The 26,112-nt window shown below is 37.3% G+C and overlaps 2 protein-coding genes across 16 annotated transcripts in view; one reads left to right on the top strand and one right to left on the bottom strand.

Moving 5' to 3' along the window:
• The window catches only part of CEPT1 (choline/ethanolamine phosphotransferase 1), a 33,449-nt gene extending 32,455 nt beyond the window's left edge, over positions 1-994 (bottom strand). For 2 of the 5 annotated variants that reach the window (XM_014837256.3, XM_014837255.3), the window contains exon 1: positions 111-233. The gene's annotated coding sequence lies outside the window, so the exon portion shown is untranslated. Of the gene's footprint in view, positions 1-110; positions 600-637 lie in introns of those variants that run through there. The other 3 variants (XR_011494898.1, XM_044749419.2, XM_070487019.1) reach the window with 3 other exon arrangements.
• Positions 247-21,676, top strand: DRAM2 (DNA damage regulated autophagy modulator 2). Of its 11 annotated transcripts, none has more exons than XM_070487025.1 (12): positions 247-387; positions 2,488-2,542; positions 2,926-3,028; positions 5,868-5,954; positions 6,336-6,455; positions 7,018-7,162; positions 10,588-10,655; positions 11,890-12,029; positions 17,375-17,552; positions 18,616-18,698; positions 20,113-20,205; positions 20,732-21,676. In XM_070487025.1, exons 6-12 carry the CDS (start codon positions 7,032-7,034, stop codon positions 20,837-20,839), a joined length of 801 nt encoding a protein of 266 aa, XP_070343126.1. In that variant the 5' UTR covers positions 247-387; positions 2,488-2,542; positions 2,926-3,028; positions 5,868-5,954; positions 6,336-6,455; positions 7,018-7,031; the 3' UTR covers positions 20,840-21,676. The 11 variants fall into 11 exon arrangements, with proteins under 11 accessions (XP_070343126.1, XP_070343125.1, XP_044605355.1 ...); XM_070487024.1 differs by having other exon boundaries at positions 2,926-3,153; XM_044749420.2 differs by lacking the exon at positions 2,926-3,028.
• Positions 21,677-26,112: the final 4,436 nt, after the last annotated feature.

Here is a 26,112-nt window from a genome sequence, read left to right as displayed (position 1 = left end):
CTCCACCCCAGAGCATGCAGCCCTCTCCCCACCCCTCGTCGGAGTCGCGCCCCTCAAACACGTCCTTCACTCTCTGGCCATCCTCCCAAGACCGAGCCCCGCAGCCTTACCCTGACAGCAAAAAGCACAGCCCTGGAAATAAGACCTCCGCCTCCAGCCGACTGGGTGACTCTGATCTGCGGCAGCACGTTCACGACACTTTCGCGATTGCCGTAAAGGGATACAGAGTCCGAACGAGCGGGGGCGCGGGCGCGCTCCTCGGGGAGGTAAGCGCGCCCCGGGCCCCGCCGGGCTGCTCGGGAGCGCGCCCCGGGGCCCCGCCCCATGTCCGTCCGTCCGGCAGACTCCGGACCCGGCCACCAGCACTAGCGGGCTCGCCCATGCAAGGTAGGCCGGAAAGGGGACGTGGACTGGCCTCGGTCCGCTCTGAGGGTGTGTGTCTGAGGATGCCATCAGGCGGGTCGGGAAAGTGGACGCAGCCCGGAGCCCTTCACCCCCGTGGCGGGCGTGCGTCTCGCGTGCTGGCGCGCCTTGTCTCCAGGGGCCACACTGTGCGAGGCACGGGAAAGGGACCAGGTGGTGGCTGGAGCTGCAGGCAGGCTCCGGGGTCCCCGGGGGCGGGTGGTCCGCGACTCACCTTTCGGTCTCCGTCCTTGGTCTCTTCCTCTTCTTCCCCCGCCACCCCGGTTCCCAAAGCCGGGCCAAGCTCCGCCTCCCCTATCTTTTCCCGGCCGCAGGCAAAGCGGAGCCGAGATCTTGGTCGGAGTGCTTCGCTCCTCGGGAAGGAGGCAGCGGTCTAAATCATTCCGTTTTTTGTGTCTTAAGCGGTTACCAAGAACCTTCGCCCCAGTGCCACAAAATCTGCGGTTGAATACGCGCTCCAGTTGTCACTCCTGGGCTCACATTCCTTGGGGGTGGGGGGAAAGGAAGGAAGGTTTGAAATTGAGATCTGTGGTGACCTTGTGTTTACGCGAAGCTCGGGTCGGCTATTCTCAATTCTATCGCGGGGGACGGGGGCCCAATACTGAAAGGTACGCGGCAAGTCCTTTGTATCCTCACAGCCGAGCTTTACCTTAAGATAGATTTGGAAAACAAAACACACCCCAGAAATGATTTTTCCTGTTCTTTCAAATTTTAATTTATAAATCGGTACCCAAATGCAGCTCTGTAGTTTGCGTTGCATCATCAGGTTCTCCCCTATTTCTCTCCCTGTAACATTTGATTCCACTTATAAAAAAATTGCTTGATCTTCTCGACTCTAGGATTTAACCATTACAAGAATATTATACTTGTCGAGAGGCTAAGTTAGAGTTTAGAAAAATAACCATTTTCTATTATACTTTGGGCCTGATGGTTCTGTGCATCTCTTAAAGAAGCTTAGGGCTTTCTCTCTTCACTTGGAATATCCAGAATTTACTTTCTTATTGTATCTTAGCAGTCAGCATTTAGAGGAGACAGCATAAGAAATTCATCTTATTACCAGTGGCATTTAAATATCTGTGAAATTTAAAAATTGCAACTGCAGTTCTGATTCAGGGATCTTCAAAGAAAGCGGAGAAGATAGATGAGAGATGCAAGAACGTTTTGTTAAACACTCTTACTGCTATTGAAGGTTATTCCTGCATATTTTCAAGTATTTTGAAAGGTTTCTTAGGTTATTAACCATTAGAATTCTAATTTTCCTTGATTGGCAGTTAGGCAACCGTTCTTCCAGCTTTCCAATGTGAAAATCCGTGGGCAATGGTTTTCCTCACCTAGTTGGTGCACTTGAATTTCTCAGTTGTTGTTAGCCAAGTGATAAGCTATTTCAAGCCCTACTTCTCTAAGTTGTCAGTTTAAACAACTAGAACCCTCAAAGCTAAGGAGATACGAATCCAAGATGATTTATATATACAAAGAAGTGTATTGTCGTTTCCCATCCCTGTGGCTCGTAAGGATCGTACAGAATTGTTAACTCAGCTATCATTATTATGTATTGTGCCTTTCTGTTCTACTCTAAGGAACAATCCTTTAGATGGCTACTTTACAAATTAGAATACTGTAACTCAAAGAAGGTAAGTAACTTGCCTTCTTTGAATCATACAGCTGGGACCTGATAAAGCTAGGATTTGCACTTAGATATATCTAATTTTGCAACTCCATTGCATCACACGGAGTAGTTAATGCTTTATTTTGCTTAACAATAAGCTGTCATTTTTATTTTTCCTTCTATAGGAGGAAACTCTGTTTTTCTTTTTTTTTAATCCTTTTTGAGATCAGTGAAAGGTGTCTAAAATGAGAAAGCTTAAGAAAATTGATATCCTAGATTTAAAATATTTAATTCCAGATGATATGACATAATTATAAAATACACAAAAAAATCTGTTAATAGTGCTGTAGCATAAATTTCTGCCGATGAACAATATTGGTGCATTGTCTTGAAATTGTACGTGTTTAAAAGCATATGAGATGAAACCACCTCTTATTTTGTTTGTATGTGGATTTTAGGATTTACGAAAGGTGCAGGTTTGGACAGATTTGAAGACTGATATTATGTGAACAGGTAATTCGCCTTTTACATTCTAAAAGAGGAACAAACATTTATTGACCACCTGTGACAGTATCTTACATATATTGTCTCATTTAGTTCTTGAATAAACCTCTATGAAGCAGGTGTTATTTTATTTTAGACCGTTTATCAGTTAGTACTAAAATTCAACATTTATTATGTTTCAGCAATGTGTTAGGTTCTTTACTTGTGTTACATGAGTGCAATCTCTGCAGTAAGTATCCAGCACAGTCCAAGAGAACTTTTCCACAATAATGGAAATGTTCTACATTTTTATCATCCTATATGGTAGCCACTAGACACATGTGGCTTTTGAACACTTGAAATGTTGACAGTATGACTGAAGAACTGAAATTTTAAATTTTATTTTATTTTAGGGGCCAGCCCCGTGGCCGAGTGGTTAAGTTCGCGCGCTCCGCTTCGGCGGCCCAGGGTTTCACCGGTTCGGATCCTGGGTGCGGACATGGCACCGCTCATCAGGTCATGTTGAGGTGGCGTCCCACATAGTACACCAGAGGCACTCACAACTAGAATATGCAACTATGTACCGCGGGACTTTGTGGAGAAGAAGGAAAACAAAAGATTGGCAACAGATGTTAGCACAGGTGCCAATCTTTAAAAAAAAATGAATTTTATTTTATTTTAATCAATTGTAAATTTAAATAGCCACATATGCCCAGTGGCTACTGTATTGGACAGTGCCAGCCTTTGCCAATAATATGATTCCCATTTTTCAAAGGAGAAACTGGTTCAGAGAAATTGGTAAAGCTTGCCCAAATTCACACAATTTTATTAAAAAAAAAAAGCTTTTGAACACAAGAATTTTTAGGAATGTTAATTTGGCAATGTGTATAGAATAGATGGAGGGGAAGAAAAAAAGCAATTAGGCCAAGAGAATTGAGAATCTGACTTGCGTATTTACACTGGGAACTGGGAGGAAGAATGGTTGCAAATGACTGGAGGTGGAATTGCTGTCACTTACTGGCAGCGTGTGAGGGCTTTGGAAGAGAGAATCTGAGCTTACTCTGAGGTCTTAGACTCTGGATAACCTGGAAAAATGGTAACATTGTTTACTGAAATAGAAAAATAATAAAACCTTTTTCGAGTGAAAGGATTCGATTTTGGCTATTTGTTTGTTCAAGCAGTATTTATTGAGTGATTACTTTGGGCAAAGCCCTCTGCTCTGCTTAGGTAGAGAAGTGGAGTACCTCTTCAAGGATTTAAGCACTGAAGAAGACAGCCTCCTAAATTTTTGTACTGTAGAAGATAGTGAACTGTAAGAGATGTGCAAATCAAGTGTGCTCAGAGGGATGAGTGCTTGTTTCCAGATGCAAAGGGATTAGGGAAAGTTGTGTGTGGAAGACAGTATTTGAGCTCAATTTTGAGGAATAGGAAGGATTTGGACATGCAAAAACGATTAAAGGAGAAGGAGGTTATGCTTCTAGCAATGGGGTGGACAAAATATTTTGAAAATCCCTTTTGCCAAAACATCTAAATGCTGAATAAATTAGCCTTTTAAATGCAAAGCAGATCTTGTAGGAAGGAAAGGGAAATCCCCAGGGCTAAAAAGTCAAAGATAGAGCTGCAACCAGAGTAGTAAACTAGCAGTCTGTCTCCTTTGGGGGTATTTGGCTGGTGGCAGAAATAAAGCACAATTAGGGGCAGATTACAGGCTCCCCCTGCTTCCCACCCAGGGTATAGAGAGGTAGAATTCATACCCCTTTGACCTCCCAGGTATACAGCTCCAGGAGATACTATTCAAAGGGTAGTTTGTGTAAATGGTGCCTGTGTTTCAGGGGATGACTTTTTCATAAAAAAGAAAATATAAATGTTTCCGCTTGAAATTGTATGACTCATAGCCTTGTAGAATCACCTCCCCTCAAATTCAGCTAGGACCCTCGAAAATCTGTACACTCAGTGAAAAGTGGGCTTTGAAAAATATCTCCTTCCTGGCAAAGAGAGATCACAGAGGAAGTTTTTCGTTTCCACCACAGCTCCAGGTAGGGGAATAAACCACCTGAGAAATTGAAACTGTAGGGTCTGCTGTGACTTAGATTCAAGGTTCAAATTTACTTATCTACATGATTTAAAAAAAAAACCTCGGAAACCAAGAGATTAAAAGGGCCCATGTGAGTAAAGTGCCAGAGTGCCGGGCAGAAATATATAAGATCCTCCCTGGAATGATTCACCCTTAATCTAAGCCTTTTAGAATGCTTCCAGATTAAGATCATCTAAATATGAGTTCACAGTCAAAAACTGTGAAACATGGGGCCAGCCCTGTGGCCGAGTGGTTAAGTTTGCACGCTCCGTTGCGCTGGCCCAGGGTTTCGCTGGTTCCAATCCTGGGTGCGGACATGGCGCTGCTCATCGAGCCATGCTGAGGCAGCATCCCACATGCCACAACTAGAAGGACCCACAACTAAGAATACACAGCTGGATACTGGGGGGCTTTGGGGAGAAAAAGGAAAAAAATAAAAATAAAATCTTAAAGAAAACCCCAAAAAACTGGGAAACACATCTGCAAGCGTTGGCAGAACCAACAAATATGGATCTAAACTCCTAAGGACTTTAGATTGGAATTATCAGAAACAAATTAAAATAATGTTTAAAGAGATGAATGATGAAAAATTAAAAATTTTTGAAGTAATTCAAAATTTACAAAAATTGAGAATTATTGTCCTAGAAATTTATACTGGGGAAACCTCTATAAGAACTTGGTGAGGAATTGTCATAATTAACTAAATAGATGAAGAAAATTCTGATGGGATGTTAAGGACTGACTAGGGAAGACGAACGGAAAAGAAGAGATCATGATATATTCAGGCAGGAAATTATTCAACTCTAGTCTATGATGGTGACTTCAGGGGAAAAGGAAAAGAAACTTATTTAGCAAGATTTAAATGTACATATTTAGCAACAAGTCAGATGATCGGAGTAGATACCGAGTGTAAGTCAAAAGTGGCTGAGATTTCATATTTGGAAGTCAGTCTGAGATGAGGAAGCTGAGCACGTTGGAGGATGTGGAGATAAAGAGTTGTAAGTTTTGCAGAGTTCATGGGGTATACTAAATTTCATTCCGTCAAACTACGAGATAATGCTCATCCAAACATGAAAGTATTTTCACATGCATAGGAGTAATTTCTTGTAATTTGGAAGTATTTCTGTATATGTTTTAAAAAAGTTAAATGCATGAAGATACATTTATGTTTTCTAATTCACATCGACTCATTATTACAAATTTCCTCAGTCCAGGATTTAAGGGAGAAAGTGGTGATGTGTATTATGTGTATTTAGGTCCATTTTTTTTTCCCTCATGTAGGAGCTGGAAATATGATGAACAAAACCATTGCTTCCTGCTCTCACAGAAATTAAAGTTTAGAAGGAAGATAAAACCAAACAAGTAACAGTTAAGTGTGATGAATTTCCTCATTGGGGAGGTAAACAGTGCTATTGGAAACAAAGAGGGGACACTGAGCTGAAGCTAGAAGAGTTAGAACTTGAAAATGTATAGGAGTTAACTGGTGGTAGTGGGGAGGGAGGGGTGAAAGCATTGTAGTCTAGTCATCCAGACAGAACAACATGCATGGAGGTCTAAAGGTGCACAAGAGAACATGGCACATTTGAAAGTCTGAAAGAAGTTAGCTGTGGGAGTATAGCATAGTGTTTGGTGTTAGGAACTGCCTGAGTTTGAATCCTGTCTCTACCATGTTCCAGCCCTGTGTCCTTGGGCAGTTCTCTTAACCTGTATAATTCTTTGCAGAGGAGTAAATTAAATCATGCATTTCAGGTGCTTAGTAACATTGCTGACATGGAGTAAACCCTGTGTTTGCTTTTGTAATCATGACGAAGATGATGATAGCTAGAGCAAGGAATTGGGAACAGAGTAGCCAAAGATGAATGTAGAAAGGTAAGTAGAGATCAGAGAATGCAAAGACCTTATAGACCATGCAAAGGAGGAAAGACAATTTATAAAGTCATAAGGGAGACACTGAAAGATTCTTTGTAGGAGAATCAGGTGCGCAGATTGGTATTTTAGAATTAGAACAATCACTCTGGTTTAAAGGTGGAGTTTAAATTGGTTGTGGTCCAGACAAGAGGAGGACCATTTAGGAGGTCATAATAGTAATATGGCCAAGAAATGATGGTGGCTTAGGTGGGGTAGGGGCAGTGAAGATGGAGAGAAGGGGTAGATTTGAAAGAAATTTATGAGGCAGAATAAACTACCTAGTACTTGATTTTGCGTGGAAAGATGCAAGAGAAAGAAAGTTTCTGGATATGGCAAGTGGGTGAGTCTTGGTTCCATTTACGGAGAAATCAAAGGAGAGCAGGTGTTAGTAGATGAGCGGGGGGTGATTTCAGAAGTGGAACAGCTCAGAGTGATAAGTACAAGGTTGTGGGAGTGGGTGGCTAAAGTAGAACAGATGAAACAGTTGTGAATAATCTTTTCTAATTTGTTTTTTCTACTTTAGAAGACCTGTTTGAGATGTGGTGGTTTCAGCAAGGCCTCAGTTTCCTTCCTTCAGCCCTCGTAATTTGGACGGCTGCTGCTTTCATATTTTCATACATTACTGCCATAACTCTCCACCATGTTGACCCTGTTTTGCCTTATATCAGGTCAGTGAAATGTATTCTTTTATAGGAGAATGTTTATGTCTCGTTCATATTTTAACATTGGAGCCAACATTTAATGTTAACATTTTAAAATTCACATTTTATGTTTGACATTACAACAATAAAAGGAACATAAAAAGGAAGTTGTATTTGGCACTTTCTATGTAATAGAGAAATGTGGAGACAGACGGGCAAGATTCAGTGACTGAATATGTTAGTGAATTGCGACATTTTAGCGCCATGTCTTCCAAATAATTGTTTGAAGTTGTCTCAGAAGACAGAATTGGAATTATTTTCCTCTTAAAATTCAAAAATGCTACAAACAGCAACATATTAAGAGACAATGGTAATGACAAACATTGATCAGCTTACTCTGTACAAGGTAATGTTCTAAGCATTCTTCACGTCTTAAAGAATTGAATCCTTACAACCACCCTTTGAAGTAGGAACTACAACCCCTATTTGAGAGAGGAGGAAATAAGGTCCAGGAAGGTTACGTTGTTTATTTGTCCAAGGGCATGCAACTCAGTTATTGTTGGAACCAAGGTTCAGTTTGACTGGGCAGTTTGACTCTAGAGGCTGTGCTCTTACTCCTTATGAAATGTTGCCTAGATCTTTCTGACATATTAAGTATCAAAATTTATTGGTAATATTTTTGAAATTTCAAAACTGCTAATGATGTAAGTGTGGGTACTCAGTTGCATGTGCTATGTCCATAACCCTCTTTTTTTCCAATTATGAAGACAATATGTGCTTGTTATAACAAATTTTAAACAATACTAGAGTGCTTATAAAAAGAAAAAGTGAAAGTGTCTTGCAGCCCCCTTCCAGTTTCTGCCCCCCGCAAGGTGTTTCATGGTTGGTTGATTTCCTTCCAGAGCTTGGTTTGTTTTGTTGTTGTTGTAGTTGTTTCATTTGTTTGTTTACCTTATGAAAAATAACCTTTCCAACACAGAAAATAGTAAACTTTTAAAGGATGAGAAACCAAAAGGCTAAATTTATCTTTTTAAAATGTCAAGAAGAGATCAGGGCATTACCATCTACATTTGTTGTTTCCGCAATGGTATGGTATGGCACAAAGGCTATCAACAAATTGAGTGCACTTTGGGAATATTTACAAAACCCAAGGATATTTTAAAATTTAAGGTTCCAATTCTAGGAATAAGTTGATAAATAATCACCACTGTTTACCAGGAATATGTAGCTTAAGGAGCCAGTTCATTCTTTAATAACTCCAAGAGAGGATACATATATAAGATTCATGAGGATCCTTCAGCATTTTTATTTCCCCTTCAGGAACTTGTCTACTTTCACTTTAAAGAGCTTTTAATAATTTAAGAGACCATTGAGTTCTTTTTCAGTTTCAGTTCTCTCATGGTACTGCATGTGATTTTCTGATAGACAGTACCCTAGACAGTTCCTTTTCTGTCCCTGTTCTTTTGCCTGTTTATTTTTCTGCTAGTGAACTTAGTAGTATTACCCTGGGATTTTTCTCCAAGTTTCTAATATATTTAAATTCAATGGTACTTATTTTTGCTTCTCTCAGACTCATTTCCTTTGTCTGAAAAATGATTAAGTTGAACTAGATACTCTTCAAAGTTCCTTTCAGTTCATAGACCCTGTCTAAGAGGTTTAATTGTAATAGCCTCAAAGGACGTAACTGAATGCAAATTTCACCTCAAAGACAGTTCCGCTGAAGGGAGCTGCAGGTGTTCTGTTAGTTGGTCCAAGTAGCAGATGCCCAAATAGGGTGCGTGAAACTGGGCACTAGGGTATGAGAAGAAATTATTAGAACTTATATGTATATTTTCTTAATCTCAAAATATTTAAACTTATATTTAACATATAATAATAATATAATAAATGCATATATTTTGAAGTTACATGATGAGACATTTTTTTTTGATAGTGTGTGATCAAAATAGTTTGATGACCGCTGGGTTGAAGTGCTGTGCTGATGAGGTGATGGGCATGGCCATTTTCACTTGTAGGGTAGTTTCTGTCGTTCTGTTCCAGAGCTGAAGAGGGAGCACACTTAGCCAGCCATCTTGGAAATGACTGCTGCTGTTTACTTATGGGGTAATCCAAAATAGGAGCATCATTTGGAATACAACTATTAACATTATGGATTTTTTTCTGATTATAAGAGTAATTCATATACATTATTCTTTGAAACTTGAAAGGTCGAAGGAACAACAATGACAAAAAAACTCTAATCTCTACTCCCTGAAGACGATCACAGCGTAACAAAATCTTTTGTATCTGAAAATACATTTTAGAGTCGGAAGGAGCAATCCTTAGAATTTATTTTTGATACTTTAGTATTCCTAAACCTCCTAATCCAGGTGTTCTCCAAATCTTACTAATTCCCTACCAGATAGGACTTTACATTTCTTTTTTATTCCCGTTACATTGTCTCGGTTGACATCTTTATTATCTCTTTCCTATAGTACTTCACTTTGAGACTAAAAACTTTATCCTTTTAGTGTTTGCAGTAGTTTGAGGGAAGGAAAAGGAACTAACATTTAATGGATGTCTCCCGTGTGCCTGCTACTATGCTAGATACTTCACATGCATCACCCCAGTTTCATTTCCTCATACTGATCCCATGAGGCTGGGAGGGAATTCGTAGCCCCATTTTGCAGATAGCAAACAGTCTCAGGGAGATAGAAGAACATACCCAAAGTTTCACAGTTAGTAAATGGTGAGCTGTGAATCTGGATCTGTGTATTCCACACTGCCCTGAAAGACAGCCCTGAAAGACAGGCATGTAGACAGATGTACTGCAATACAGTGTGATAAGTGATTTTAATAGAAGTCGAGACAGAGTGGTGTACGAGTCAGCATTCTGCCAGAGGACTTGGCCAAGGCTGTAGAGAGCAGGGGCCTCAAAACCGTTCTTAAACAGAAGCTGCAGGAGGGCGGGGCCTTGTCTCTTTTACTTGCCACTGTATTCCTGTCCCTAAAATGCTGTCTGCTGCATGGTAGGTGCTTGATAAATGTTTTAGTTAATCGGGAAGTTATCAAGGGTAATTGTAGGCAGAGTCAACAACAGATACCAAGAGACAGAGTTGTGAAAGGACCTCTGGTGTTTAGGGAATATTCAGGTGAGACAGATAAACACATCTGCCTGACTGATAAATGTCAATTATACAGCCTTAACATGCCAAGGATAGCTTTTTATCAATTTACATTGATTTCTATTATGTGAAGAAGAAGTAGTCTTAAGTGGTATGAGAAAAAAGTGAATAGGCAAATATCGTGAGTCCAAATTGTCATGTTCTCATTGTAAGATTATATGAGTTGAACTCATGGATTTATAAAAAGATAAAGGATTTGAAGTAACCTCTGTTATTTCCTATCCCTTAGCAGACATACATGTGTATATCTAGTGTGAGAAATCCACACACCTTCTTTTTTTCTTTCAGCGACACTGGTACAGTCGCTCCAGAAAAATGCTTGTTTGGGGCCATGTTAAATATCGCCGCAGTTTTATGTAAGTAATGAGAGGGGTTTTAACAATCGAAATTAATAGCTAAATTGCCCTTCTTTAAACACTATGTGTTACTTGTTTTATTTTCTAGTTATACTTGAAGGAATGTTATCACTAAATTATTGATCACAGATGTGTTCCTTTTAAAAGAAAAACAATTTCTAGAAATGCTAAATTATGAAAATAAACTTAAAAAAGTATCTAGAAGGCTATTTGACTGCTCATCCAGATAGAAGTTGTAAAGTGTAACCAAATATTCCTTGAGGCCTACAGTGGGTTTCTTAAGCAGCCAGCAGATGACAGCTATAATCACACTGATCACTCTAACCCTAATTTAAATTCCTTTAGGATAAACAGTTTAGAAGTTTAAGAATAGTGATGGAACCACGTTTTGACTTTTGAGTGATATTCTGATGCCAAAGGAATGGAGTGTTCTATAGTATTTTATATTCCTGTTTATTTATTTTTTGAACCAAATTTTTATTAATCATATACTAAAATGTTGTTTCTTTCATCAATTGATTGTTTTAAATATGTGTTCTTCTGTATGTTTATTATTTATCGGGTCAAAAATTGAAGTCAAGAAAATGATTCAATGTACAGAAGTTCATCTTATTACTAAAGTTTTCAAAAGCATATCTCTGTTATGTTTTCTACACTCCTGAGTTCTTTGGCAATATTTTTGCAATGGAAAGTTCAATTTGGCCCCTTCTTGACTAATAAAGATGTTTAAGTGGGGATTTTTCTGTGTAATTGACAACTATGTCTGATTGAGCCAAGTTGTAGTAATTTGAAATAAATTGAAATGAAAGACAAATAATCTTTTGGTGTTTTTTGCCTATGTCCATTTTTATCCATATTCTAGAACTAATTACTTTAGACTTTAATGCTAATCATATAGAATATTTTGTGTTTTATATATAACACTTATCATTAGAGATTTTCAGAAAACGTCAAACTTCTCTCTTAAATTCTATCCTAAATGTTTATAAATATGAGGCCCACAGGAGGCAAATAACTTGCTCAGTCACACAGATATCAGTAGTTCCTTAATGCAACCTTAAAAGCTCTTTAAAATCTACAGCTGCTTTTGTTTTTTGTCTTTTTTCTTCTCTCAGATTAACTTTGAAAGGAAAGTCTATGTTTCTGAATAGCAGTGACCTTTGTCAACTCTTTATTGGCAACTTTATTCCTCGTTTATTTACTACTTTATTGTTTTTCGGATTATCTCTTCCAGGCGTTGCTACTATTTATGTTCGTTATAAGCAAGTTCAGGCTCTGAATCCTGAAGAGAATCGTATCATCAGATTAAACAAGGCCGGCCTTGTACTTGGATTACTGAGTTGTTTAGGACTTTCTATTGTGGCAAACTTCCAGGTTTGTGTTTTAGTCCAGCATAGGTATTTTCCTGAAGTACATAATGATCCTTGTTAAAAAAGTAAACCTGAAACATTCAGTTACATGCTGTTATTTTCTTTACCTTAACAAAATAGAATCCACCACCTTTAAATTATTTGACCCTCTTAGAAATAGCTACATTCACAATTATAAAAATTCGTTCTCAATAATCTCTTGAACATGTATAAATTATTCTAAGTTTTTGGGGGATCCACAGGACAGTTATTAGACTGTATTACTACTTAATTGGAGATTACTCCAAGGCCAGAGAGAATTGATATAAATGATAAGCGACACAATTCAAACTTAAACTTTTTTTTAATATGCCTAATAAGTTATACTCATTTACCTGTTTTCTGTTCTTGTTTAGATGTTGCCATTTGTCGCCTGAATTCCTAGGTGCCCAGTACCTCATATAAGGGGGTAAAGGGAGGATCTGTAGCTCTTCCAGCTTTTTCTCAGGGAATTCTTTTTGTTTTTTGAGGAAAATCAGCCCTGAGCTAACTACTGCCAATCCTCCTCTTTTTGCTGAGGAAGACTTGCCCTGAGCCAACATCTGTGCCCATCTTCCTCTACTTTATACATGGGACGCCTACCACAGCATGGCTTTTTGCCAAGCGGTGCCATGTCCACACCTGGGATCCGAACCAGCGAACCCCAGGCCGCTGAGAAGCAGAACATATGAACCTAACCGCTGCGCCACCGGGCCAGCCCCTCTCAGGGAATTCTTTTTTCTCTTTTTTTTAATTAAAGATTGGCACCTGAGCTAACAACCATTGCCAATCTTTTTTTTTTTTTTCCCTGCTTTATCTCCCCAAACCCCCCCGTACATAGTTGTATATCTTAGTTGTGGATCCTTCTAGTTGTGGGATGTGGGACGCCACCTCAACGTGACCTGACGAGCAGTGCCATGTCCGCACCCAGGATCTGAACCCTGGGCTGTCGCAGCGGAGTGCGCGAACTTAACCACTCGGCCACGGAGCTGGCCCCCCATCTCAGAGAATTCTTAATGTTAAAGCAGCAGTCAACCTTTACCAAATGTTTGCACACTCTCCATGTTCCTTTCTGTTGACCTTCTTTCAGATGAGTCTTTGGTAATATCAACTGCATGCTGGACATATGGTGCTTTTTGATGTCTCTCTCTGAAGTCTTTACTAGTTTCAGTGTAGACATTTGATAACCTGTTTAGACATCTAATAACTATTTGGACATATAAACACACACTCGTCATATCAAGTACACATATATAGGCATATTCTATCCCTCTTATTCAAAGTTCTCCATTCCTATACTGCTTCTGATTGGTGTCTCCTGTTTTTCAGTTTTTTAGTAATGGTTAATACTAGTAATTTCTGTAAGTATATCAGGTACATATTAGGGTGGTGCTTGCTGCTGTAACAAAGCCCAAAATTTTAATGGCTTAACACAATAGAAGTTTATTTCTTACATGCATGCATCCAGTGCAGGTTTTGTTGGTGATAGATGGCTTTCCTCCCACAGTGATTTAAGGCCCCTACACTATCCATCTTTGGTCTCTGCCATTCCGTAAGTCCTTATTGTCTTCTGCATCTAGCTGGCTGAAATAAAGAGAACATGCAAAAATCACGCTTGTTCCCTAAAAACCTTGACCTGGCGGTATCTCACATCATTCCACTGACGTTCATTTGCAAGATGCATTGAGGGGGCTAGGAAATGTAGTCTTGGTGTGCATCAGTTCCCTGGACAACTGTATACTATGGAGGGGACACAAAAATTTTGGTGGACATCTAGCTGGCTGACTTTACCTCAACTAAGGTCCTGTTTTTCCTAATCAGTTTCTAATAGCTCAATGTTAAAAATATGTTTTTTGAAATTTTTAGTGTATGGATAGTTCATTCTTTGCTCCAGTTGTCCTTTGATCAATTTAACAATATCATCACTGTAGGGTAAAAATGAATCTCAAAGTCACCTCCACATTTAGCATACTCCTTCTGTTAGTAACTGATACTTGTTTACACAGCCCGGGAAGTTCTAGTAGCAGTTCCTGATAGCACCCATGCAAGCTGCGTTTCTGCCTTTATCTCATTCATCTATTAACACAGTTTATATTTATGTGCTTTCTGTATTCCTTTGTTTTCAGCTTTCATTCTAATTCACCCTCACCACAGGGGGCCTCTTGGCCTTGTAATTTTGAATCAGATTTCTTTTTCTCTGTTGATTACATCTATTTTTATACAACTTTGCGCCTGTTGAATGTTCTCTGCATCTTTCACTGATGGCTTCCTTGCTGGGCCCTGTTTATAAGCAAACCCTACAGCATTACCCAAATATCAAACAGTTGTCCTTCCTTCCTTTCTAATGTAACTTTTACTGCTTATTTAATGTGGTGAGTGCCTTCCTCCTCCTCCTCTTCCCACTTCTCTCTTGCAGAGACAAACTCTAGTTGATTCATATAAAAAAATTTTGTACAAACCAGGTCTATAAATGGTTTACAGTTACAGAGCTTGACTTGGAAGAGAGACGAGCACTGTGTTTTAAAGTAGGGAATCGTTGGTTTTACTTCTTGAGTATTTCTTGAAAGCATCTGCTTCTCTCCACTTCCATTTCTGTTTCTTTCCCTCTCACCTCCTTCTCAACCAATTCAGCTTTCATCATCTCTAATCTGCACTACTGCCATGTCCTCCTGAATAGCTGCTCTGTACTCACTCTTAGATCCCTTTTTTAGTATTGTAGCCAAAGTAATCTTTTGTAAATTATATATTATAAATCATGTGATGCTTAACGACGGGGATACCTTCTGAGAATTGTGTAATTAGGTGATTTCATTATTGTGTGAACATCATAGAATATATTTACACAAACCCAGATGGCATAGCCTATTATACACCTAGGCTATGTGGAACTAATCTTATGGGACCACCATTATATACGTGGTCCGTTGTTGACCAATGTCATTATGCAGTGTATGACTATATACATGTCACTCGGTTTCCCTATACCCCTGCTTAAAGCTCTACAGGTCCAAAGTTGCATGAAAAGAGATATAATGAGAGAAACAGTTAATTTGATAAACTGCCAAACTGCTTAATTAACTCAGAGGTCTTGTATGTTTTGGATCCTGTCTGCCTTTCCAGCCTCATTCTGCATCATTCCCCTTCTTAATGTCCCTGTTGTGCGTAACACAGGCCTTTCTTTGTTCCTTAAATAAGGCAAATTTATGTTACTCCATTTCGTACATTGTTTCTTCTGATAGACATTCCCCAACCCCAAGCCTAAATAGATTTTGGCATCTTTAAGATCTCAGTGCAGACTATACTTCCTCAGGGAAGTTTTTTCTGTCAATAGACTTGCTCCAGTACATTTCAAGTTTTCTTTTTTTGTGTTCTCGAAGCCTCTGGAAACTAATTCTTTATAGCACTTATTATAGTCTAATTTTATAGCTATTGTTCTTTAAATTTATTTTTAAATTTTTTAGTTGGTATATTTCTCCATTAATTATAAGCACAGTGGTTTTGTTCACTGTGGTATCCCCAGCATCTAACATGGTGCTTAGCACAAACATGCTCTCATACATGACAAAATATAATTTACATGATTTATAGTTATATATTATATATAATTAATATTAATTTATATTAAGCAAAAGAACAGCTAGTTAAAACCAGTTTTATATACTTCTATTTTAATTATAAAACTACAGGAGTAAATGCTCTCTATTTATGTTTGCTTTTTAATTCACAGAATTTGTTGATGGAATTGTGTGCTGATTACAAGTGGACATTGATCAGGCTATATCTGTATTTAGCTTCATCAATATATGTGAGAATATTTTTAGGGGGGAGATTCACCCATATTCCTGCTTTTAGTTATTTTCATTTTCGCCTATATTTTTGCAGACTTTATGCATATGTGTAAATAAATTCACATAATTATGACGCGAGAAGGTATTAGCATTTTCTGTTATTTTATGGGTGCTGAATGTTTTATTTCTTTTTGGTTACCCAAAACGGTAATGACAATTATTTTTCCCTTCCCAGTGCTCATAACTTATTGCCAGTTATAACACCCCAAACCATATCAAGGTAGCCCTTTCTCTCTCCAAAAGGAAACCAATGCCTTTGGCAAATAAGTTATCTTTTACTTCTTTATACTAGAAACTTCCTATACCTTCAACTAAGGAAATTTACTCTGTGTTTGTGGTTTAGTTCAGTTGCTTATAAAAGAAGGGAAACCCACCCTAACTTCTCTTCTTTTATTACCTTTGTCATACCCTCTGTGCCACGTGCTGTATAGTATCTTCTCAACCAAATGACATACAGACAGCATCAGTTTAGAAAAATAGAGTAGTTCAACTAAAAGTCTTTGATTATAGAATTTTTCAAGAATTACTGTCCTCACTTTTAAGCAGAGGGTATATATAGTAAAAAGTAAAAAATGTAAATGGATACTGATAAAAGTAAGGTAAAGGAGAAAAAAATTACAATTTATGATAATCTCTTTGTATAATTTATCAAAACCAACCAAACTAGAGCCAAGGGGAAATGTTTTAATTTCTTGAGTCTTTAAATTGCCATTACATTTAAATAGAAGCTCCCTACGCCCAGCATTCCTAACCATCCTAATCTTTCCTTGCACTGCTCTTTTTCTGTAACCCTTATCACCATCTAATATATGTGGAATTTACTTATTTCTAAAGTTTATTATTATTTGTGCTCTTTCACTTGAATGTAAACTTTGAGGGCCAGATTTTTGTCTGTTTTGTTCACTAACATATCTGAGTATTTAGAACAGTGAGGCACTTGTAAACAAACATATTCTTAAATGAGTAAATGAGTGGGCTGGCCTGGTGGCATAGTGGTTAAGTTTGCCTGCTCTGCTTCAGCGGCTGGGGCTTTACCGGTTCAGATCCTGGGCATGGACCTACATACCACTCATTAAGACATGCTGTGGTAGCATCCCACATAGACGAACTGGAAGGACCTACAACTAGGCTATATATAACTATGTACTGGGGCTTTGGGGAGAAGGAAAAAAGAAAAAGAGGAAGATTGGCAACAGATGTTAACTCAGGGCCAATCTTCCTCACCAAAAAAAAATGAGTAAATGAATAAGAACTATTATATTTTCAGTAGTGGCACATGAAATAATTTGGTTTTACTGTAATCCTCAGGTTTGTGCTGAGTATGATGAAAGAAAATTACTTCAGGAAGTAATTTGCAGAATCTGCAGAGCTTTTCCAGTCAGAAAATGTCCTATTGAAATGACTGGCTTGTCCCTTTAAATATTGTGTTGGCAATGTGTTTTGAATTTCTTTTATTTACTTATTTCTTCTTTCTACCTCTCAGAAAACCACCTTTTTTGCTATACATGTATGTGGAGCTGTGCTCACCTTTGGTATGGGCTCATTATATATGTTTGTTCAGACCATCCTTTCCTACCAAATGCAGCCCAAAATTCATGGCAAACAAGTCTTCTGGATCAGACTGCTGTTAGTTATCTGGTGTGGAGTAAGTGCATTTAGCAGTATCCTTTGCTGTAAAATGTGGCTACACTTAGAAGAGAATTGAATAACAAAATTTAAGTGAACACTGTTGACATATTGTAAACAGTCCTTTTATGTGTGAGGTTCTTGGGTTAGTAACCCTAAATTAAAATATTGGAAACATGAAATTCAGATTTGGCGTAGGACCTCAGTAACAGAGCTAGGAACAAAGATAAGGTTTCGACTGATCATACAGTAGTCCCCCGTTACCCATGGTTTCACTTTCCGTGGTTTCAGTTACCCACTGTCAACCGCTGTCTGAAAATATTAAATGGGAAATTCCAGAAATAAACAATTCGTAAGTTTTAAATTGCATGCCATTTTCTGAGTAGCATGATGAAATCTTGAGTATTCCGCTCCCTCCTGCCCAGGACATGAATCATCCCTTTGTCCATTGTATCCAGGCTGTGTACGCTATCCACCCCTTTGTCATTTAGTAGTCATCTCAGTTATCAGATGGACTGTCTAAGTATCACAGTGCTTGTTTTCAAGTAACCCTCATTTTACTTAATAATGGCCCCAAAGTGCAGGAGTAGTGATTCTGGCAATTCGGGTATTCCAAAGAGAAGTTACTGTTGTTAATCTCTTACTGTGCCTAATTTATAAATTAAACTTTATCATAGGTATGTATGTATAGGAAAAAACATAGTATATATAGGGTTCAGTACTATCTGTGGTTTCAGGTATCCGCTGGGGGTCTTGGAACGTATCTTCCTTGGATAAGTGGGGGACTACTGTACTCACTTCAAAGATATGAAGGATGAGTTAGTGCCGTCTTTGAGAGCAATTATTTCGCAAAGGCTTATGATAGAGCTGCTAGTTTACTGAGCAAAGAGGGATTGACCATGTGAACCATTTCATGGTAATTCTCTGGGCACATTTTAAATTTTACTACTGCCATGTAACGTGAAGCCTTTAAGAAACTGGGTATGAACCTTTGGAACAAATGTATGAGTAATATTTTGGACCTTTAAAGTGATTTTTGTTATAATCTAATTTAAACAGGTCTTCTCTGAGATTCTTCCTTGACTTACTTTTTTGTAGTGCTGACTTGCTCATCACTTTTGTACCATGGCAGTTTTGGCATTGATATAGTAGAGAAGCTCCACTGGAGCCCAAAGGACAAAGTAAGAACTGAGAGTCTCTAAAACTTAGTTTTTTATTAAAGATGACTATTTTGGTTGATTTTCATGTATTTTTCATTGCATCACTAAAATGAAACTTTTTCAGTAGACTAATCAGTTAGATATTAGGATTGTTTTCTATATATAATAGAGTTTATGTAGAACCATCCATATTCTCCTCTCACCTGTGATCTGTGGATGTTTTCAAGACTTGAAGAGAATTATAATGGCAAAGAGTTTTCTCAGAAATTGACTTCTCTACATATGAATATAGTATATAATATACCAAACTGAGATCTTTTATTATTAGAATGCTTGTTTTCTGAACTAAAAAGATATCTTCTTCCATTTTTTGTAATCTGGAAGTTTATTATTTTAGACTCTGCATTCAGGTTCTAATATAGTGGATATCTGAATGGACACAGCATCTTTGATCCTGAGAAAAAAGACGTACTAAATAGATAATAAATTGAGTTCATCTGTTTTCACAACACTTTCAGTGACAGTTTATTTTAAATTATTTTTAAAGAATCAACGGTGGATAGGACATGTTTGTGAGAATAAATGAATGACATAATTTACTAGATTCTCATTATAATCCATATATTATTTAAGGCTCTAAAAATAACACTAAATTTCTTATGAGCATTGTTTACTTAAACTTTTTTTAGTGACATTTTATGAATCTTATGGCTTTGGGAAAGGCAGTAACTTCTTGATTGTAGAGTTCTCCTATTCTGTGTTAGTTATTCAAATGGAAATTTTATTTGCTCTAGATGAGAGTAGCCAGCCCTCCTAGTCTAATGGTTAAGATTCGGTGCTCTCACTGCCATGGCCTGGGTTCCTTTTCTGGTCAGGGAACCACACCACCCATCTGCTGGATTCGTACTGTGGTGGCTGCATGTTGCTATGATGCTGAAAGCTATGCTACTGGTATTTCACATACCATCAGGGTCACCCATGGTGGACAGGTTTCAGTGGAGCTTCCAGACTAAGACAGACTAGGAAAAAGGACCTGGCCACCCACTTCCAAAAACGTTGGCCATGAAAACCTATTCATAGGCATTGTCTGTACACAGCACTAGACGTTGTAGCATTGTCTGATATAGCACCAGAAGGTGAGAGGATGATGCAAAACGACCAGGCAGGGTTTCTCTCTGTTGTACACAAGGTTGCTAGGAGTCAGATTTGACTGGTTGGCTGGAACAACAACAAAGAAGAAACTACCATGGCTAGATCATTTAGGAAGACTTGCCTAATGGCTGCCTTTAATTCTTGAGATATGTTCAATAAATCAAGAGTTGATTTTCAGAAGGCAGATTGGTTCATAAGAATTATGGGATTTTTATTTGAGGGAAGTTGTAGGTCATTTGAATACAATTTCACAGAACTATTCTTTTTTCCATTGTCACTCAAGGGTTATGTGCTTCACATGATCACTACTGCAGCAGAATGGTCTATGTCATTTTCCTTCTTTGGTTTTTTCCTGACTTATATCCGTGATTTTCAGGTAAGAAAAGACAGAATTAGATTTATGCAGTCAAACTTCCTTCAGGTGGAATAACAGAACTGTCTTTGGCAAGTCTCCAACCTTTTCGAAAGTTAACTTCATAAGTAGTGCTGCTGAAAGTGTAGCTTCTCAGGTGAATTGTCCTGTTGTCTGGAGAAGTAGTGTTTTGCTAGCGAGGTTCAGCTTTGAAAATAGGATTGTAAAACAATAAAATTTGCAGAAATTCTTTCACAGGATTTTCATCAATTCTGTCTACATTTACGTAGGCCGTCCTCAACATTTAGTTTTACTGATTTTCATAGAAACCAAAGAAAACCTGAGGGACTTCTGAGTAGAGAAGCATGGTTTTCCCAGCTCTATTGGTACTACAGATGATGCCTTTGGCCATACAACAGCTGTGTCACTCTGTTGCTCATTAGAATTGATTTACATTCCTAATCACAAAAGATAGTCTACAGAACGTATTGAAGATGTGATCTGTCTTTAAGGAGCAAACTTCTGTGTGTAATTTTCTTTTCTGTTCCAGAAAATTTCTTTACGGGTGGAAGCCAATTTACACGGATTAACCCTCTATGACACTGCTCCTTGCCCTATTAACAATGAACGAACACGGCTACTTCCCAGAGATTTATGATGAAAGGATAAACTACTTCTGTGGTGATTATAATTCTCAGGGATTGGGAAAATGTTCATGAAAGTTACTGATTCTGCTCTGAAATTTTCAACCAGTTAATCAAGACTGACAGCGACATTGATGAATACTGATAATCAAGAGACATTAGTTAAGCCACTTGATAAGTTGTTTTAAAGGACATCATCAAGAGGATCATGTAAAAAGATTTATGCCTATACGTTTTTTATCCCAGAAAATAAAACCAAAGGACTACAGCACTGTAGATTTTTTCTACTTTGTGTAAGAGAAACAGCCAGAAGTGCACCAAGCAGTCTGCAAAACCCAGCCTTTCACACCTTGTAAATCATCGTAAAGCATGTTTTGTTTGGAGCACTTTTATGAGAAGCATTGTCCACGACCTCCTAATCAACATTGCTCAGCAGCTCCTTTAGAATTGGGTTTTGAAGTAATAGTTTTATCATATTAATATATTTCTTACAGTCTTTATAAAATTTCTTTCTTCTGGAATCCACCTGTAAAGGGAAGCAGACCTGAATTCACATGAACGTTTTCATTGCTTAATCTTTGCACAAGAGATTCTATAGGTATTAATTTGATTCCTGCCACAAGGCCGGATAATATGCTAACTGGTCTGTCATATGTGCTTGCGATCATTTCGTGAAATTTGTTCTCTGCTATGAGATTTTAATCACTAATGAATAAGAGCAGTAGCTATAGATAAATTTACTCCAATCATGTTTTACATAAAATGAGGGTTAGTGTTCACACACAAGACTGAGAAGTTTGTGAATAACAGCAGATATGATTAATCTCAAATAAAAGTCACCTCAAACCGCAGTCAAGAGCTTCTTAGATTTTCATTTATAGCAAATTATAATTACTTATAAAAGTAACCTTGAACAGGAAAATATTCAGCTTTTCTAGTGGGATGTGATCTTTGTAGAACCCAAATTCTAAAGGACAAAATTAGTAATCCGAGAAAAACTAGGTACAAAGTAATTGTGATACATGCATCCATGAAAACAATTTTCTCTCTTTCTTTCTGGTCATACCAGCAATTGGATAACTTCTACTTGGATCCCTCTTTGTGCAGATAAAGAATGGTTAACATATCGCAGATAAAATTCAAAAGAAGAAAATGTTCACGTAGAAGGTACCCAGTGACAAACTGGTTTGCAAAAGAATCTTTGAAGAAGATTAATTAACAAGGTTTATCTTTTTAGAAGAAATGTTTCTGTAGCCAGAATGAAAAATGGTGCAAACAAGTTTAACGTGAAAGAGGGAGCAATTTAAGGGAAAATGGTTATATGGTGAAACTAGCGATCTCAATTATGAATAAGTTACTAGATATAGGACTCTATAAATAATATTTCTGAAGACTTCTGGGCTAATAAGACAGAAAATGGAATAAAATACTGTTTTTACCTATATCAAGTGGCGGTGAACATGAGACACATTTCGATAAACATCGACTGATTGAAATCTGGCATCACTAGAAAAAAAATTGGATGCAAACTGTAAAAAATTTTTATCGTGCTTTTGAAACTCTTGGTGCAACCACACCTGGGAAACACATCCAGGCCTGATTGCTATGCATCAGGGAAGCTGTCATTCAAGTTGTGAAGGACCACAGAATGGTGAGAGGGAAATAAATAGAATCAAAGTTCATAAGATTATAAATTGTGTGGGGAAGATGGCACAGGGAAGAGCATGGACTTGATGTTCATACTAGAATATTAGGCTTAGAGATTTATGCTGACATATTAAATTATTTTATGACAAAAAATATTACTTTGATAATATTTTAATTTCATTAGACTTTTACCCTAAGAGATAACATAGGCTGAAAATATTAGTAGATTCAAAAAGGGATTATAAATAAAGAGGAATTTTGAATATGTGTTCATCCCTCACCTTAAGGCTGAAGTAATGGAAAACAACCATATCCTCCTTCAAAATATGCCTTGCCTACACTCAGTAGTGTCATCCAGTAGCTTGGATGAATGGATAAGGCGTTTCTCTTTACTTTTATCAACATTTTTGTGTTGAATGTTTAGCTTTAAGAATAAGAGGTTTTAAGCTAACAAAATTAGCGGATCCTAAGAACTGATAGGGAAAAATCTCTTTCTTTTTTGTCCTGGGTATACAAGGCTACATTTCCCACCCTCCCTTTCAATTAAGATTAGGCATGAGACTGAATTTTAGCCATGAAATATAAATGAAAGGAATGTGTTTGCTGTTTCCATGTTAAGGTTTTGAAAAACAGGAATGTTCTTTCCCAATTTTTTCTCCTTATACTAATTGGATGTTGATGACAAGATTTTAGGAGACAGCAGAGTCACATGGTGGAAGGAGCTGAACTAATCCACTTTTAATCAGATTTTAGAAAATCAAACTAGAAATCTAGTATAATTTAGGAACTCTGTTTTTATTCATTCCAGTTAGTAAGATTATATTGTATATTTCTAAAATAGTGTCATATATTGTAAATGCTCAATAGATTTATGAAAGAGAAAGACAGCTTTTCTTATGCCTTCTGCAGTGTCCTGTCACACATTCACTGTGAAATGAAGTTCAGTAAATCATGGCTTATTAGTGTCCTTGTAAATCCATGATGTACATTTTGCCTCTTTTCATCCAGCCAAAATGCTGGTTTTAGAAAGAATGTACTCATTTGTTAGGGTGATTAGAATATAGAACACTGAAAACAAGGGAAAAATCTTTCTGAGGCCTTATGAGTCTTAGTGTAAGCAACTATATCCTTCACAAGGCATGGTAATTTGAAAGAGAGAGTTTACCTATTCAGAAAGCCTGTGTAGAGTACAAAGATAATACCTCAGAAATTCTAAAATATGCAATTGGAATGTAGTGCAGAGAGAAATCCCTCATTGTTTGGAAAGCTGGCAACTCAGCTGAAAAGCACAAAGATTTCATTACAATCTCACCAATGTTCAGTGATAAAGTGAGTCAAACTAAATCAGCAACAAAGCTCATCACCTCAGCTATGGATTAACTCAGCCACCCACTCTAGGATCCTGACGAAAGAATGGGCATGCCTTTTTCTGAAGGGAACTACTAATTGTCTTCATACCTACTGTTCTTCTATAGAAAATATCCAGCATACAGTAAGAAATTATAAGACATGCAAAGGAGCAGAAAAATTTGAACCAGAGGGGAAACAGTCAATAGAACCAAACTCAGAGATTGTCCAGACGTTGCAGTTATCAGGGGTAGATAACTAAGGTAGAAATGCTGAAGGAGCTAGTAAAAAGGATGGGAAACATGCATGAAGAGATGGAGTATTTCAACAGAGACATGTGAACTTTGAAAAAAACACAAAAAAGAAAATTCTAGAATATGATACCAGTATGGGTAGAGGAAAGGATTGATAAACTTGGAAACAGGCAACTGGAAGTATAAAAACAATATCAAAGAGAAAAAAAGGAGTAAAAATAAAAAATAGAGTGAGTTTTGAAGGTAAAATCAAATGGTCTTATGTGTTGTAATTGAGTTTCATGAGGAGAAGATGAGAGAGGATACAGAAAAAAATTGAACAGATGTTGGCAAAACTTTTCCAAATTAATGGAAATCAACACAGAAAACAAAATCTAAGCAGTTTTTGGAAATGATTTAAATTGATAAACACCTAGCAACACTAATTACCAGGTTGAATAGTATTCCTCAAAAAGTCATGTCCATCCAGAACTTCAGAATCTGACCTTTTTTGGAAATGAGGTGTTTGCAGATGTAATCACCTATGATGGAAGTCATACTGGATTGTGAAGAGCCCTAAATCCAGTGACTGGTATTCTTATAAGGAGGTCGTGTAGAGACACACAAACAGAGAAGAAGGCCATGTGAAGACAGAAGCAGAGATTGAAGTAATGCAGTCCCAAGGCAAAGATTGCCAACAAGGAGAAACTAGTAAAAGGCAAGGCAGGATCCTCTTTTATAACCTTTAGAGAGAGACTTGATTTTGGACTTCTTTCCTCCAGAAATATGAAAGAATGAATTTCTGTTGTGTCAAGCCACCCAGTTTATGGTAGTTTGTTATGACAGCCTAGGAAACTAAAAAAGCTGATCAAGTTAAAAAGAGAAAACACAAATTACTAATATCAGGAATGAACATGGGGCATCACTACATAGCCTGTTGACATTAAAGATAATTATAAGGATGTATTATGGACAACTTTATGCTGACAAACTCAACAACTCAGATGAAATGGACAGATGCCTTTCAAGATGTAATTTGTCAAAAGTGATGCAAGAAGAAAAAGAAAATCTAAAAATAGCTCCATATTAAAGTATTGAATTTGTAGTCACATATCTTTTCAAAAAGAAAACTCTAAGCCCTGATTGTCAGTGGTGAATTCTATCAAATATTTAAGGTAGAAATAATACTAAGTTCTATACAAACTTTAAAAAAATAGAGAACTTTTCAACTAGTTTTATGAGGTCAGCACAACCCTGGTAGCAAAACTTGACAAACGTTTTGAGAAAAAGTTAAAATTAGTATCAATCATGAATACAAATACAAAAATACTTAACAAAATAGCAGGAAATAGAACTTAGCGATGAAAAAATAAAAGACATAGTATGACCAAGTGGGGTTTATCCCAGCAATATAATTCACTGGATTAGCATAAAGGAGGAAAAGCAGATACAAAAAAAAAAAAAAATTGGATGAAATTAAACACTCATGATAAAAACTTCCAGCAAACCAGAAATAAAAGAGAATTCTACCACTTGATAAAGGACATCTGTGAAAATTTAACAGTTAATATTATACTTAGTGGTTTAATATTAATTAATATAATTTCCTCTTGGATTGGAAAGAAGGCAGAACTATCTGTTCTTGCCCCTTCTATTCACCCTTGCAATAGAAGTTCTCGACCATACAAGGAAGCAAGAAAAAGAAAGAAAGATTAAGAAAAAAGGGAAAATGTATTTACAAAAATCCTATGAAATTTTTAAAACTAACTTTTTTACTAATAAGTAAATAACAAGATTATAGGGCAAGTTCAATAGTGATGAATTGCAATTCTATATTAACAATAAACACTTGAAAACTGAAATAATATACTATCTACAATTATATAAAACTCATATACCTAGAAACAAATCTAATGACTTATAAGACCTTTGCACTGAAAAGTACAAAATTTTCTGTGAAGAATTTAAAAATACCTAAATAAGTGGAAGATTATGTCATATTCATTTATTGGAAGACTCAATATACTTAAGATGCCCAATCTCTACTTGATCTATGGATT

This window comes from Equus asinus, chromosome 16, assembly GCF_041296235.1.
Source record: "Equus asinus isolate D_3611 breed Donkey chromosome 16, EquAss-T2T_v2, whole genome shotgun sequence".
In the NCBI taxonomy this organism is placed as follows: Eukaryota; Metazoa; Chordata; class Mammalia; order Perissodactyla; family Equidae; genus Equus; species Equus asinus.
Note: the sequence above shows the minus strand (reverse complement) of the source record. Positions and strands in the feature narration are given on the sequence as shown.

What these genes read in the sequence shown, in the direction of transcription:
- DRAM2 (XM_014837257.3), top strand. Translation starts at nt 7,032, where the DNA reads ATGTGGTGGTTTCAGCAAGGCCTCAGTTTCCTTCCTTCAGCCCTCGTA. An exon ending in AAATATCGCCGCAGTTTTAT is followed by an intron (nt 10,656 to 11,889) that starts GTAAGTAATGAG and finishes TATCTCTTCCAG; the next exon opens with GCGTTGCTACTATTTATGTT. An exon ending in CTATTGTGGCAAACTTCCAG is followed by an intron (nt 12,030 to 17,374) that starts GTTTGTGTTTTA and finishes TCTACCTCTCAG; the next exon opens with AAAACCACCTTTTTTGCTAT.